The sequence below is a fragment of the Bubalus kerabau genome, chromosome 8, assembly GCF_029407905.1.
Source record: "Bubalus kerabau isolate K-KA32 ecotype Philippines breed swamp buffalo chromosome 8, PCC_UOA_SB_1v2, whole genome shotgun sequence".
Lineage (NCBI taxonomy): Eukaryota > Metazoa > Chordata > Mammalia > Artiodactyla > Bovidae > Bubalus > Bubalus kerabau.
In genome coordinates this window covers 102560256-102575647 of record NC_073631.1, presented here as the reverse complement: position 1 = coordinate 102575647, position 15392 = coordinate 102560256, and the positions used below count along the sequence as shown (strand labels likewise).

The window sequence follows — 15392 nt, the reverse complement described above, 5'->3', positions numbered from 1 at the left end:
TATTAGGTTTAACATTATCTGTTTCAGTCAAAAAGTAGACCAGATGTATTTCTCTTTATATTCATTTTTAGTACTAAGGTTACTAGTTTTGTGAGTCACAGTGTTGTTCTGCAGCTGTTCAAGTTATGTGTTTTCATCTCCCATCTTTAATCTAGCTTCTTTCCTCATCTTATTGTATCAGATGATTAATTTTCTATCGGATTTGTAGAGTAGGTATTTAATGGTGGTGAGTGTGGAGGAGGAACCATCATAGAAGGTGTGCTTTACCAACTTTTAATGAAACCTTTAGACAGGTTGAGACTAATAAAATTTTGTATATTTTTCATTTGTGTTTAGGTTAAATTACCAGATTTCTATTATCTAAAACAATTTATTTAATTCTTCCTAACAACAGAGATGCAGATTCACAAATATGTTAAGATTAAAAAGGTTTTTTTTTTTTTTTAATTTTTTTTTCTAGGGATTTTTTTCTAGGAACAGCCCCCTCTACGCCACTTGCACAGATACCAAAATCCGTGGATGCTCAGGTCCCTCATATAAAATAGCATAGTGTTTGTGTGTAACTTACACACATCCTCCCATGTAATTTAAATCATCTCTAGATTATGTATAGTCTCTAATATCTAATGTAAATGCTGTATAAATAGTTGTAAATACAATGTAAATGCTATGTAAATAGTTGCTAGGTGCATGACAATTCAAATTTTGGTTTTTGAAACTTTTTTTCTAGAATTTTTTTTCCCCCAAATAATTTCATTTGGTTGAATCTGAGGATGTGGAACCTGCAGATATAGAGGGCCAGCTGAAATAATAACTGATTTATTGAATGCTTCTGTGCAGGACACAGTTTTAATCACTTTATAAGTGTGTTGCCTTTTTAAAATTCTCACAGAAACCCTCTGAATAAAGTACTATGATTCCCATTTTATGGAAGACTGAGGCAGACAAATTACATAACTTAGCCAAGGTCTCTCAGTAAAGAAAAATCCAAGATTCAAAGCCAGTTTGCAGCTCTCATTCAGGCTGTTGGTAGTCTTGGCATTAGCAGGAGGAATGAAAACAAAATTGTAATGATGAGAGAGAAGAACATTACAGTGGTGTAATTGCCAGTATTTATTGAGGGATTACTGTGGGCCAGTTACAATGATTGCTTTACGAGTGTTATTTTTACCTAACAGTATGGCTTTTTCAAACTTTTAAAGGATACCAGCCTTTAAGATTATTTTCATTTTACTTACATGGATACGGAGACATAGAGTTCTATTGACTTGTCTAAAGCCATGTGGATAATAAGTGCTGAAGCTAAGTTCAAACTCCTGAGCCAGAGTATCTGTGTATTGTTTATTTGCCCATCTCTTTTGACAGGAAATGTCTACCTATTAAAGAATAAGTACTTCATTAATCTTCAAACACATAGTATGTTTTCATTAAATATTTGTTGATTGTAATAAATAAATCCGTATTTAGATGATATTTTGTACTCTTTGCCCCTTACATAGTACCTTAAAAGCTTAATTTTTCTGTAAACTGTGTACTAGGCATTGTTGGTAATACCAGGTTGGTTTTTAAAATTTTAGAACCTTTGGTGATATTTTAAGTTTCAGCACTAAAAGTGGTTTAAAAAGTATTTTAAAACACTCTTATGTAACATTTAACTTTTATTAAATAAAAAGTTTAGAAGATTAGAAGATTCAGAAAAAGGGAGATGTAGCAAATAAGTGCATACACATCATCCAGCATTTGAAAATTATTTATTCATAGTTTTCTGTTCATTTAATGCTAACTTCTGTGTTTGTTTTATGCCTAAAGCCATATCCAGAAGACCCAGCAGTTTATAAACCACTCTCCCAGGAAGAACTGCAAAGGATAAAGAATGAGAAAAAACAGAAACAAAATGAGAGAAAACAGAAAATATCAGAAAATCGCAAACATTTGGCTAGTGTACGTGTTGTACAAAAAAACCTCGTCTTTGTTGTAGGTCTGTCTCAGCGCCTAGCAGACCCAGAGGTAAGTTGTCTTCTCTTTTCTTCCTCAACTTGGCATTTTTTCTTTTTGTTTATTTGGAAATAATAGCTGGCCCTGCCTGATGGCAGGATTTACCTGAAAATTCTAGAACTTAGAAGATAATGGGAAATGATTTTTTAATAATCACTAAGAAACCAGTGACCAGTTGTGATCTTAGGCCAGTGTCTTAATCTTTCTTGGCTCATTTTCTTCAGTTGTGAAACTGGGCAGTTGAATTAGATCTCTGACGTCCCCTTACTCATAGTCTGTGGAAGTTGGATAGTGTCTCTGTTGTGCTCTTAAGGCTCATGTGACAGGACTGCTCTGTTTCTTTCCTCTTTTCTGTCGCTGTATTAAGGATCAACAGTGGAGATGTACTTTCATGAACCCACCAGAGATCTGTATTTTTTTTTTTAAATCACACCAAAGTGGTGAACCTTGATTATAAAACAGTGATAGAAGTGTTACTCTACTGTGTCATCATTCTTTATTCATTCATTTTTAAGCCAACTTTGGGGAAGGAGAGAGAATTCAGAGGGAAACAGTGGTTGAGGTTCTTTGTCATTCGTTGAAAGCAGGGGAGGTCTTAACCCTTTTGTTTATTACAAAACTCTTCTCTCCTTCCTCCACCAGGCTTATTAGAGTAATGTTGAACTCATTACTTTCCTTAATGCCCTTGGATACGTGTCTGCTAATGTTTAGTTCCTGATATACGAGGAGATGCTGACTAGATTGTTGGGAAGGCAAATAAAAACTGAATGGGAGCCAGAATGTTCACTTAAGTTGGAGAGAGCTGGATTTGAGGGATCTGTCGGAAGTACTCTTTGAGAAGGGTTTATAGTAATGCTCAGGATGGCAGCAATCAGAGGAAGGATTATAGTGAATATGCTTAGGAAGGCAGCAATCTTTGAACTGGTCTAAGAGGGCTAAAGGCCCCAGAAGGAGGAAATATAAGGCGTCTAAAAATTGATTTTGTAAAAATCAGTTTAGAAAGAATAAGAAATATTTATTGCTGATTAGTTAACTATGTATTGAGGCTGTGAAGGGCTTCAAGATCTGTAGAGGAGAACATCAGGGTGACCTTACTAAGAAGTCTCTGTCATTGGTAATAATTGTGGAGGCACCTCACGAATGACTAGGATCTAGGCCCAAGATGCTGGCATTAGTGGACTACAATGATCTTCAAGAGACGAGGTTTCTTCCAAAGCCAAAGGGGTGGACCTAGAGTTCATATCTTTAATAAATGATAAGGAAGGAGCTCATTTTAGGCCTGTGATTTAACCTCAGCAGCCAGTTCTCCCTTTTTCCTAAATCATATAGCATTTAACTCCCCAGACAGGCAGAATCCCGTTTCACTCTTGAACACTGCCACAACTTTGTATCAGTGCTTCTGTCTCCCTCTTTAAACAATACTTTTTTCCAACCAGAGAACATTTCTTGCCTAAGCAGGTTTTTAATTTACCTACCTCTATTTATTCCTTGGCACCCCACTCCAGTACTCTTGCCTGGAAAATCCCATGGATGGAGGAGCCTGGTAGGCTGCAGTCCATGGGGTCACTAGGAGTCGGACACGACTGAGCGACTTCACTTTCACTTTTCACTTTCATGCATTGGAGAAGGCAATGGCAACCCACTCCAGTGTTCTTGCCTGGAGAATCCCAGGGACGGGGGAGCCTGGTGGGCTGCCGTCTATGGGGTCGCACAGTCGGACACGACTGAAATGACTTAGCAGCATTTATTCCTGCTAATCTTATTGATTAGAATCTGTGTTTGCTTTTCTGAAGCTGCTACTCCAGTAAAAAAAAATTTTTGAGGGGTGGCATTCATTCACCTTGTGGAATCTCAGTTCCCTTGACCGGGGATTGAACCTAGGCCATGGCAGTGAAAGTGTGCAATCCTAACCACTAGGCCACCAAGGAGCTCCCTGCTATGCCAGTAAATTAATGGAACTTTAATTTTGATTTAACAACTCTTGGCTATGGATGTGCTTGGTTTTATTAATACAAAATCCAGTTGCTTGTGGTACTGGAGTCTTACCGAGCAGCACCCAGATGCTGGATAAAATGAAGCCATAGCCTCAGTCTGATGTTTGGTTTACAGGTTTCTGCTTCTTCTTAGAGATGTGACTTAGATCTGTAGTTTGTTTTTACTTATGTACAGAGATTTATATTCATTTCAAATAACACAATGTCAGCAAGATTAATCTGAAGAACTATTACACAGAAAGAAATTAATCTAGGGAATGACTCGTGAAAGAGAATACTTTATCATGAATGTAAATATACCTAAAAAATCACTGTCTTGGTTTTATACTTTTGAAAGCACTGTTGCTGGTGAATTTTCTTAAACATTAGTTTCTCTCATTTGTTTCTCTTGAAACCCTAAGAAAACCAAAGGTTAGTGTTTTAGTTATTAAAGCCTACTACTTCTAAATAATGCCTTAAAATTTTTTTTAAATGTAACTGCCTAACTCTTTCAGATTGGAGCACTTCATTAGAAATCGCCAAGTTTCAAATTGTTAGGGTAACTTTTAGTCAAAGAAGATCCCTTTCATTTACTTATTTTTGGATGCTGAACAATTTGATATTTGGCTGAATTCTGATTAGCAGAATAGGAACATTTAGGAAAATTTAAAGCTTATTTTGAAAATAATTTTTGTAAATCTGACAACTTCATACCAAGATTGATGGTCAAATGTATCCATTTATCACTTAATAGGAAAAAACCTATCTTAGAAGATGTGGTAGTTAGAGATAATGCTTAGAGTAAACATCTCCTAAATCCTAAAAATTTCAGTTTGTCAGAACCTTATTCATTTGTTCTGTAAATTAGCTCTTGAATACTTACAGTCTGTTAGGTACTTTGATGTTGGAGATGAAATGGTTTAGCAAGCCAGACACAGTCTCTATCCTTAAAAGCTTATAGACAGTGGAGAAGACAGAATTAAGTACTTTAAGTGTGCTGAGTATTTATAAATAGGGAGATACAGGGCTTTTTGAGAACATATAAACAGTAGGTAATTTAGCTAGTGCGGAGATCCACGAAAAGCCTCTCTGAGGAAAGGATGATTAAAAATGACTAGTGATTAGCTGGGTAGCAGATAAGGGCAGAAGTGTCCCAGGTGTATGGTGGCATGAAAGAGCTGCTTGTTTGAGGAACTGAAAGACTTTAAAAACGTAACCATTTTCTTTTACAAATGGGAAACTGAGGCATAGAGAAGTTGAATGACTTGCCTAGGATTACTTAGCTGTTCCATAGCAGACCCAGGACTAGAAACCACCCTCATTCCCCCACCCCCCACCCCACCTCCCTGGTCTTAGAACTCCTATTCCAATGTATTTTACACCAGTGGTGTATATGGTTCCTTTATCCACACATTTGTCTATTCATCTTTCCATCTGTCATTACATTTTTTATTTTCTATGACATGTCCATGAACATTTGTGTTCCCAAAGTATAGGAAGACATTTTCACATTAGGTATGTCATTGGGCATTTATAATTCTATCATGTAATCTTTTATATAGTAGTTAGTACTCAAGTTGACTCACTGTGAAGTAAATATAGGACTTTGACTATATAGGTAATGTGGTTATATGCAGGGTGTTCTGCCTACTACCCATACTCTTTACTTTTTTTATTTACTGTTTTGCTAGTTGACTTATGTTTAGATAGAACCTCGAATGTGCAACTTAATATAGAACATTGAAATTACTTGAGTTTCCCTTGCCTGGGCAGGCTGTTTTTATCACCCATAGATCATTTCCTAATACAATAAGGCCCACCAGTGTTTTACACATGTATTATTCTTTTTGTTCAATGCTGCTGCTGCTAAGTGGCTTCAGTCGTGTCCGACTCTGTGAGACCCTATAAATGGCAGCCCACCAGGCTCCGCTGTCCCTGGGATTCTCCAGGCAAGAATGCTGGAGTGGGTTGCCATTTCCTTCTCCAATGCTAACAGAGTTTAATTATTCCATAAGCATCTATTGAGTACCTGCAGTGTGCCAGGCACTGTCTGAGACACTGAACATAAACTAATAAAAGGTTGCCCCTGTTTATTTATAAAAGCAGCTATATACTGTGAGAAGTGCTGTGTGTTGTGGAAGCACAAGAGATGGCACCTGACTGTGGGGGTGGTGGGGAAGGTATGTACTTCCTAGCTATCTTTGATATAAAATGCTTCAGTCAGTTCAGTTGCTCAGTTGTGTCTGACTCTTTGTGACCCCATGAATCACAGCACACCAGGCCTTCCTGTCCATCACCATCTCCCAGAGTTCACTCAAACTCACGTCCATCAAGTCAGTGATGCCATCCAGCCATCTCATCCTCTGTCGTCCCCTTCTCCTCTTGCCCCCAATCTCTCCCAGCATCAAAGTCTTTTCCAGTGAGTCAACTCTTCGCATGAGGTGGCCAAAGAACTGGAGTTTCAGCTTTAGCATCATTCCTTCCAAAGAACACCCAGAGCTGATATCCTTTAGAATGGACTGATTGGATCTCCTTGCAGTCCAGGGGACTCTCAAGAGTCTTTTCCAATTCAGGCATAGGGATTATACAAGTGCTTCTGGATTAAAGAAAAAAAAAAAAGCTTGGTCTTCAAATGATTTGTTTGGCTGGAAAATTGAGTGAAATGGTAAGAGATGAGGCTGAGGAGGTAAGTGGTAAGGGATAACAAAGGGCTTTTAAAACATGCTAATGAGTTTGCACTGTATCTTAAAGACAGCGGAGAAGCTATTGACTAATCTTAAGAACAGAATGACATGGAGAGATTTGTGCTTTGGAAATACTATTCTGGCCACTCACTGTAATTATATACAAGTCTTAATGTTTTTTATGAAAGTATTGCTCAATTATTGGCCAGAATTTATTTCCATAAGTCAGTCTTTAACCTTTTCAGACCCAGTATCCATGTTTTTTTAAAAAATAGTATTTTGTAACACCCTTTGAGTTTCATGAAATGACTTCTTGATAATGTAATTTGTCTAGGTAGATACATAATTTGAAAAAATGAGGGAGAAATTGAAGTATAAGAAGGCTGTCTCTACATGTAAATACTGGGTACCGCTGCTCAGGGTGTGGCCTCTGGGCTGCTAGCATTAGTATCACCTGGGTGCTTATGGCGCAAACTCTCAGGGGCTGAAATAGGTATTTCAGCTGGATCCTCAAATGATTTGTGTGTGTATATAAGTTTGTAAAGTACTTTTTTTCCCAGTACGTTATGAAATAGGAGCTTGCATCTGTTTGTAGAATCACTGTGAATATGACAACTAAAAGTGCAGATTGTTACAGACGTATGTGCTGACAGCATGGGTGCCATGAAGAGTTAATGATGTGTGTGATTTTTCTGAAGAACTCTTAGTAAAATTTCAAACAAAGCATTTGCAGTTGTCCCTTAATTACATAGTGTTTGCTTTTAAATTCAACATATGTTGAAACTGTGGGAAAGTGCTTTATGTTTATGATTTGTTTCTAGATTCACTTAATTATAAACAAGCATCTTGGCTAGATCAGTGTCTTGTAGAACATTCAAAAGTTGTGTAGGATGGTTCTTTGTGGTGCAGGGCTAGCCCGAGTGCTATAATCTGTCCCTGGCTCTCACCCACTGAGTGCCAGTAGTGTCTCCCAGTTGCTTTGACATAACGTTCCAGCATCCCCTGATGCTGCCTTCATTGAGAAGTACTTCCATAAACTTGGATGTGATATGAGATGCTGATGCAGCACAACCTTTGACCAGGCTGAGGCCCTTGAAGCAGGTCTTTTAGCTGAGGCTTTTTGCTGAATTGGTACACATCCAGCTGGAATATTGAATGCAGTTCTGTTCTCCACTGGCCAGAAAGATTTTCAAGATACATACTCTTCCCATAACCTCTATCCTAAGACTTTCTGTGAACAACCCAAGAGCACTCTAAATGTCATATCCTTCAGAAGATTTGGGTGGAAAAAAGATTGAAAGTCAGTGTAGTCACTGCACCTTCTAATCCATTAAAATTGGCTGCAGAAAACATAATAACCCTATACTTATAAAAACCTAAAATAAAGTAAGTTAAAAAAATTAGATTAATCAGGTTGAAAACTGGTAAGAATTCATGACACCCCAACCGCAGACTGTTTCACAAAACTTTGGTTCTGTCAGATGTAGAGTATATTAGCTAAGATGTTAAGTATGCGAGAATTATCAAATAAGAGTATTTGGAGAAGATACTTTGCACACACTTGAACAGATACGTGCAGAAAGCTTCAGTTGAGATATAGCTTGCTATTTGGAGAGATTGTAGGAATAGTGGGTCTATAGGTTGTTGTTGTTTAGTCGTTAAGTTGTGTCCAACTCTTTGCAACCCCATAGACTGCAGCACGTCAGGCTTTCCTGTCCTTCACTATCTCTTGGGGTTTGCTCAAACTCATGTCTGTTGTGTCAGCGATGTCATCCAACTATCTCATCTTCTGTCACCCCCTTCTCCACCTCCCTTCAGTATCTCCCAACATCAGAATCTTTTCAAATGAGCTGGCTCCTCGCATCAAGTGACCAGAGTATTGGAGCTTTGGCTTCAGCATCAGTCTGTCTAATGAATATTCAAAGTTGGTTTCCTTTAGATTGACTGTTTGATCTTCTTGCAGTCCAAGACACTCAAGAGTCTTCTCTAGCACCACAACTTCGAAAGCATTAAGTCTTTGGCACTCAGCCTTCTTTATGGTCCAGCTCTCATATCTGTACATGACTACTGGAAAAACCACAGTTTTGACTATACAGACCTTTGTTGGTAAAATGATGTCTCTGGTTTTTAATTAGCTGTCTAGATTTGTCATAGCTTTTCTTCCAAGGAGCAAGTATCTTTTAATTTCATGGCCACAGTCAGCATCTGCAGTGATTTTCTAGCCCAAGAAATTAAAATCTGACATTGTTTCCATTGTTTTCCTATTCGCCGTGAAGTGATGGGACCGGATGTCATGATACTCATTTTTTGAATGTTGAATTTTAAACCTATAAAAAATACTATGTAGGTCTGTAGGTAAATTTTGGAAAAGAACAGTTTAATTTTGAGGTAGTTGCAAATCCTGGGAGAGAGGATTAAGTTAGTTTGCAGGACAAGTTAAATGAATGCATGTAGTGATCACAGAGTAAAGGAGATGACATAAGTATGAGGGAAAATGTCCACCAAGAAGTAACCAGGTAATAGAGAAAAATTCATTCATTATTTATCAGGGAAAGAGAGAACAACACAGAAGACAATTGAAAAATGGTGAAATTGACATAAGGAAAATTTGTTGACACTCACTGAGTAATAAATCATAAAGCATGAAAGTTTGAAAAACGTTCTGTTACCATAATACACAGTATTTTATGTACAGTAGATTTATGAGTAAAACTGTCTCTACTTGTGTCTGTTTTTGAGTTTCTGTTTAACACATAATCTTGGTCATTGTTCTTAGACCTTATAAGGATCATCTATTAATGAAAGTGTGGTTAAGATAGTTGATCTGTTTTGTGTTTAAGACTACTGTCAAATTAAGATCCCATAGATTATTGGTGCACATGTTAGAATGTAGTAATGTGAGACTTAGTCTCAGTTTCTATTCAGTGGGTCAGTAAAGAATAGCTTTTAGATTTTTGTTGATGATTTCCTGCAGTTAAGTTAACCACACAAATTGTAATCAGTAAGTGGTCACATTTATTGGAAAACTTTAACAATTATTTTCTTTTCACTGAAGAGGCATGGTGCATGTCCCCATTATAAGGATAAAGTTGATGAAGTGGGGAAAGTTTATACCTTATTTCTTCTTCTTTTATAGGTTTTAAAACGACCAGAATATTTTGGGAAGTTTGGTAAAATACATAAAGTTGTCATCAATAATAGCACATCATATGCAGGCTCACAGGTAACTAATTATAGGGATTTTTACCTTTCCTTCCTACGGTCAGGGCTTGACCTGGGCTATTCAGAAGGAAAACTTGGTTTCTGTGATTAGAAAGCTTGATGGTCAAGCATTTACACCATATAGTGACCTCTATTGGTAGGGTGGGGGAATTTTTTGGTGCTTGTTTGTCCTTTCAAAACTTAACAGTGAATTGATAGTATTAAGAGGGAAGTAGTAACAGAGATTTAGTGATGGTTTGAAGGGGAGGGGGAATTGAGTCTATAATCAAGCAGTTAAATTATATAGTGATTTCGAATTAATATTTTCAGATATTGTGAACTTAATAGAGCATTTTTGTTATGCTGATATTAGCAGCTAGAATACCCTTAAAGATTGCATTTGTTCTGAGAACATAGTTTGACAGTGTCTTCACATCTTATTTTTTCAAATCTAATTTTCAAAGTTTGTTTTTTTTTATAATGTTGACGAGCCTGTCAGGTGACTTTTATAAGAAAATTACCAAGCCAAAGATATTTCATTCATATATATTTTAGTCTGCTTAAAATCAGATAAAATTCGTTAATGATTATCTTAAGATGGGCTAGTATATAGCTTAATATAAGCTACTACTACTTCTAATCATTGTCATTATTATTAAAGATAGTGGTAGTAAAGGCCTTTAGAATTCCTTTGGCAGGTTGCAAGTTAATTTTTTTTTTTTTAAGTTTTTGTTGAATTTGATTCTAACAACAGTGGCTTTTCACTTTAGGGTCCAAGTGCCAGTGCTTATGTAACCTATATACGGTCGGAAGATGCTCTCAGAGCCATACAGTGTGTTAACAATGTGGTGGTGGATGGCAGAACACTTAAGGTAATGTGGTCCTCTGGGTTTTTTTTTTTTTTAAGGAGGAAAAGATAACATGTAGTAAGTACAGATGAACATAGCTGTTACATATTAATGAAGGAGTCTTATTTAAAGATTGCTTCGTAGGTATCCATTCTAACCTATGACAGCTAATTTGCTAATCACTTACCTGTTAGGGTCCTGTTCTACCAGGTAGAAGTAAACACATACCTTATTAGGGGAGTAATCTTAAAGAAAAAAATCTCCTGTATTTACACATATTTTCCTTTGTGAAAATGGATTTATTCTTCTTTACGAAATAGATGATGGTTCCAATTTGTTGTCCTTAAATATTTGGACATTGATTAGTTCAGGCTTGAGTGAAGGGTCCCACTAAGCAATGCTTCAAGTAAGTTGAAAGAAGGATGGCATAATTAGAAAAAGGAATTTGTCTTATGTGCCTAACCACTTGAAACATTGAACAGATTTTGCCTTCCTATTCTTTGATTTGGGTGCTCAAGCTCTGGAAACCATAGATTGAGGGTTTTTTTTTTTTTTTTTTTTGAATCTTTCAAATGATCATCATATTTAATAAATTCTGCTAATAATAGTTGAATTCTCTAGTATTCACAGCCATACTTTGTTTTATTGTGTCTTTGCCTCATTTGAAAACACTAGATATGGAAATTCTCATTCTGGTGTCAGTTTACGTTTTGGGTCTTTTTCCTTCTTCCCTCCTCTTCCTGCAGGCATCTCTAGGTACAACAAAATACTGCAGTTACTTCTTAAAGAATATGCAGTGTCCAAAGCCTGACTGCATGTACCTACATGAATTGGGAGATGAGGCGGCCAGCTTCACAAAAGAGGAAATGCAGGTAGTAGAGTAATGTGAATTATCAACTTTGCAGCAAAGGAAGTATTTTTCTTTATAACTTAAAATTGCAAAAGCAAAAACTAAGAATTTTATTTTTTATTAAACTGTTATTACTTTAAATTAGCATTTTCCAAATATGTGGTTGTTCTATGGAATATCAGTTCTGCAGGACACTGTTATAATAAAAAATGTATCTGTGGTCCCCTAAGTTTTGAAAATGTAGGCAAAATGAAAGCTAAGTGGAGTATTGTAATTATGAGGTTCCCCTCTGCCATCTCTGCTCTTCATAGAGTGTGCTAGAAAATAATACTCTGTTAAATGCCACTGAAAAGCTTAATTGTTTTTATAAAATGATTCTACCCATGGAAGTGTCCACTGAGTCAGTGTCCTGTAAAGGGTGAATTGAAGGCTTATTATCCTGTATTCTTTTTTACATTTCCTGTTCTCCTGTCTTCTTTCAATTTGTAGTATAAACTTGCCTTTACAAGTAAAAATATTGACCATACGGCATATTAAATGAGCATATGCCAAAGCACAATGCTGCACTTCCCCATTATAGGTGAAGACTTCAGATTGTTGCTGTGAACTTTGCAGGAATACTTCTCCTTTAGAAGGTGGGGGCATTGACTACTGCCTTTCATTCTCCAGGTCAAACTAGAGACAATCTAGGAGGGGCTCCTTTCAGAGCAGATTGTTAAATGGAATGAAATATTACCCTTTTGACTTGGAATTATCACTGATTAAATCACATTATAATAAATACATTGGGATTTCTTTACAGTATGTATGGTCTTTATGATCCAGAAGCAGCGTTAAGAGACTTTCCAGGTGGTCCAGTGGTTAAGACTTCACCTTCCAACTCAGGTGCTGTAGGTTCGATCCCTGGTTGGGGAGCTAAGATCTCACATGCCTCACAGGGAAAAAAAACAAACAATAAATATTGTAACAAATTCAGTAAGGACTTTAAAAATAGTCCATGTCAAAAAAAAAAAAAAAGAGCTTAAAAAAAACCCCCCAAACCCCAAAACTAAGTTCTCTGTGATATTTAATGGGGACAGATGACTTACTTGTTTCTTGCTTATCCAGTAAATGGTTCTTGACTTTTTTTCTTCTTTTGAAACTTTCTTGGATGAGATCTAAGGTTGAGCCATTTCATCCTGTATTTTGACTAATGGGAACTATGCTTTACTTATGGGTATTATTACAATAAAAATATCTGTCAAGAAGTTTCTAAGCCCCAGTTGATCTCACTTAAGTATTATTAAAAAGTAAAAGAAAATGGATGGGCAGTCCATTGGAATTTATTTGTAATGCTGTTTAACCTGTCTCTGTAAACTGACCCCGTTAAACCATTTGAATACCAGTTTGAGCTCTTTGTGGCTAATGAAAGCCATAATATCTCCTGAAGTATTGCTTGCAGAAAGAATTTTCAGGGCTTTTTTTCATTTTAAAGATGTAAAATCCACATCTAAACTGTATTTTTTCTTAACAGTTTAAAATTAATTTCATGTTGTTGACCTGTATTTATCTCTCTGAGTTTAAAATTACTTTGAAAAGGCGTTTCTTCATTAAAACATTTCTTCAGTGTAGAAAGGAAACGAACAAATTATATCATGGCCAATACTAGGTCTTTCCTTGTTACTGCATAACTCAAAATTCAGTACCATATGACATATTTGTATAGTTGAACAGGCAAGAGCCCTCTCAGAACAGGGAACGATGCATTGTGCAATATATATGAGACAGTTGTGCTGGATCACATGATACTGCCCTTGTTTTTATTGCTTTGTTTTTGTTTTGATCTGTTCTGGTTTTGGTTTTCCCGTAACATCTCTTTAGATCACACTTTAAAAATAATTAACAACCCTGAAGGTAAGTAAAAATGTCCTTGCAGTCATAATATACATGCGAAGAATAGAAAGTTATTTAGTGTAATTTCATTGTAATTTATTTTTGCGTGTGACTAGTTGCACAGTCAGTTGTTTAATTTCTTCCATCATGTTTGTAACACTGCATTTTGATAGACAGCTACCAACTCCAGAAATACAGAGCTCTCTTTGTCATGTATAGAGCAGGGATTGGCAAACTTTTTCTGTAAAGGGACAGTTAGTCAATGTTTTAGTGTTTCTGGTCACATGGTCTCTGTAACAACTACTCAAATCTGCTGTTGTAGCACCAACAAGGTCATAGATAATATGTAAATGAATGAGCATTACTGTTCCCTTCAAACTTTATTTACAAAAACAAAGCGGCTGGCTCTAAATTGCCATCTTCTGGTCCAACATTTAAATATATTCATTTTTATGTAAATGTGTTACTTAGTCTTAGGATAATGAAAAATATAGTAAAATCCTTCATCTCTGAGTTACTTTTAGTGTTAATCTCTTCTAAAAACAGAGATTGATTTTCCAGTGATCTTCAGAAAATTCTGTAATGACCTGTTAGAAAACGTAATTCTTTTGTGGAAAGCTGGGGAAGTAAATTTAAAAGGGCCCCTCTAGTTTTTTAAGCTAGCAAAAATGTTGTCCATTAATATGTTTTTTCTCCACATAAAGTGGTTGATGTGCTTAATTAATGGAATATGTCTCCTGTAGTTTTGTTGAAAGAACTTTCATTGGTCTAGAAGTTCCTGTGACATCTTCCTCACAGGTTTCTCTGACACTGTGACAAATCCTTGTGTGTTTTATTTAGGATAGCTTTAATAATTCAGAAAGTACGTCAGCATTTTATACCAGCCACTTTGTGAGTCCCACTGCAGTTTTAATTTCTTCTTTCACTAGGCGGGTAAACACCAAGAATATGAACAGAAACTCCTTCAGGAATTATATAAATTAAACCCCAATTTCCTTCAACTGTCTACGGGTTCAGTTGATAAGAATAAGAACAAAGTGACACCACTGCAGAGGTATGATACGTAAGTACCGATACTAGTGTAATCAAATACCTTAACCTTCCTGTCTGTCATTCTTCTCTTTTCATTCTGCATCTTTTTCAGGCAGGATCCTTCTTGACAGTGTCTGTCATTTGTGCAGAATTGTTGTACTGTAGGAAATGTTGAGTCACAATTTCTGGGTTTGAATATTTGCTGCCTGCTGCTCCCTGGTAATACTTCAGATGAGCCTCTCGATGCTTCCCCTTTGCATTGATTTGCAGACTACCCTGAGCCCCAGGAACACTCTCCTTGATAAAAAGGGAAATTAAGAGATGTGGGTTATTATTAAAAGGCTCTTGTCACCTAATGGAGGTCTCCTTCCTGATGTAATGGTGGGGTGTGGGGGTGGGGGGGTGGCACAAAATACTGTAAAAGGGACAGAGGGTTATTAATCTGAAGCGTTTTGTGTTGGGGATACAAGTATTCATGTTTGTCTTGTCTCAGGAATCACCAAAGTCTTATGTCCTCTGAGTGAGGAGGGTATCCCATATACAGATCTTTTTCATCTTGGAGAGAACTTGTTTTTGCATAGACCTATATTCTGTTCATGTTTAAACAAATTTATAATTTTATGTATCGAATCTCATTCTGATATGGTGATCGTCACATCTTGGATTGTATTTGGGTTTGGCCTGTCAGAAAATGATATGATTAATAAAAATGATAATTTGGGGGTTACACTTTATTCTGAATATATCTTACGTTTGTGTTAGGATCTTGGTGTTTTCTTTTTTTTTTTTTTTAATTTGGTAAGTCTAACTTTTGTAAAGTGAATTCATCTAAAGTAAATAGCTGTAATCAAATAGGTCAGTTTTCTTTTTTAAAAAATTTATTCCAAAGTTAAATTTGTTTAAATGATGCTTTAAAGGTCTGGGTATTACATAGTCC

At 36.4% G+C, this 15392-nt stretch overlaps 1 protein-coding gene across 7 annotated transcripts in view; it reads left to right on the top strand.

Annotated features, from left to right (window-relative positions):
* CNOT4 (CCR4-NOT transcription complex subunit 4) overlaps positions 1–15392 on the top strand; it is a 156088-nt gene that overhangs the window by 87419 nt on the left and 53277 nt on the right. For 4 of the 7 annotated variants that reach the window (XM_055590995.1, XM_055590999.1, XM_055590996.1 and 1 more), the window contains exons 3-7: positions 1810–2007; positions 9789–9875; positions 10624–10725; positions 11448–11573; positions 14353–14486. In XM_055590995.1, the coding sequence (XP_055446970.1) occupies positions 1810–2007; positions 9789–9875; positions 10624–10725; positions 11448–11573; positions 14353–14486 (647 nt within the window). The remainder of the gene's footprint in view (positions 1–1809; positions 2008–9788; positions 9876–10623; positions 10726–11447; positions 11574–14352; positions 14487–15392) is intronic. The other 3 variants (XM_055590998.1, XM_055591000.1, XM_055591002.1) reach the window with 1 other exon arrangement.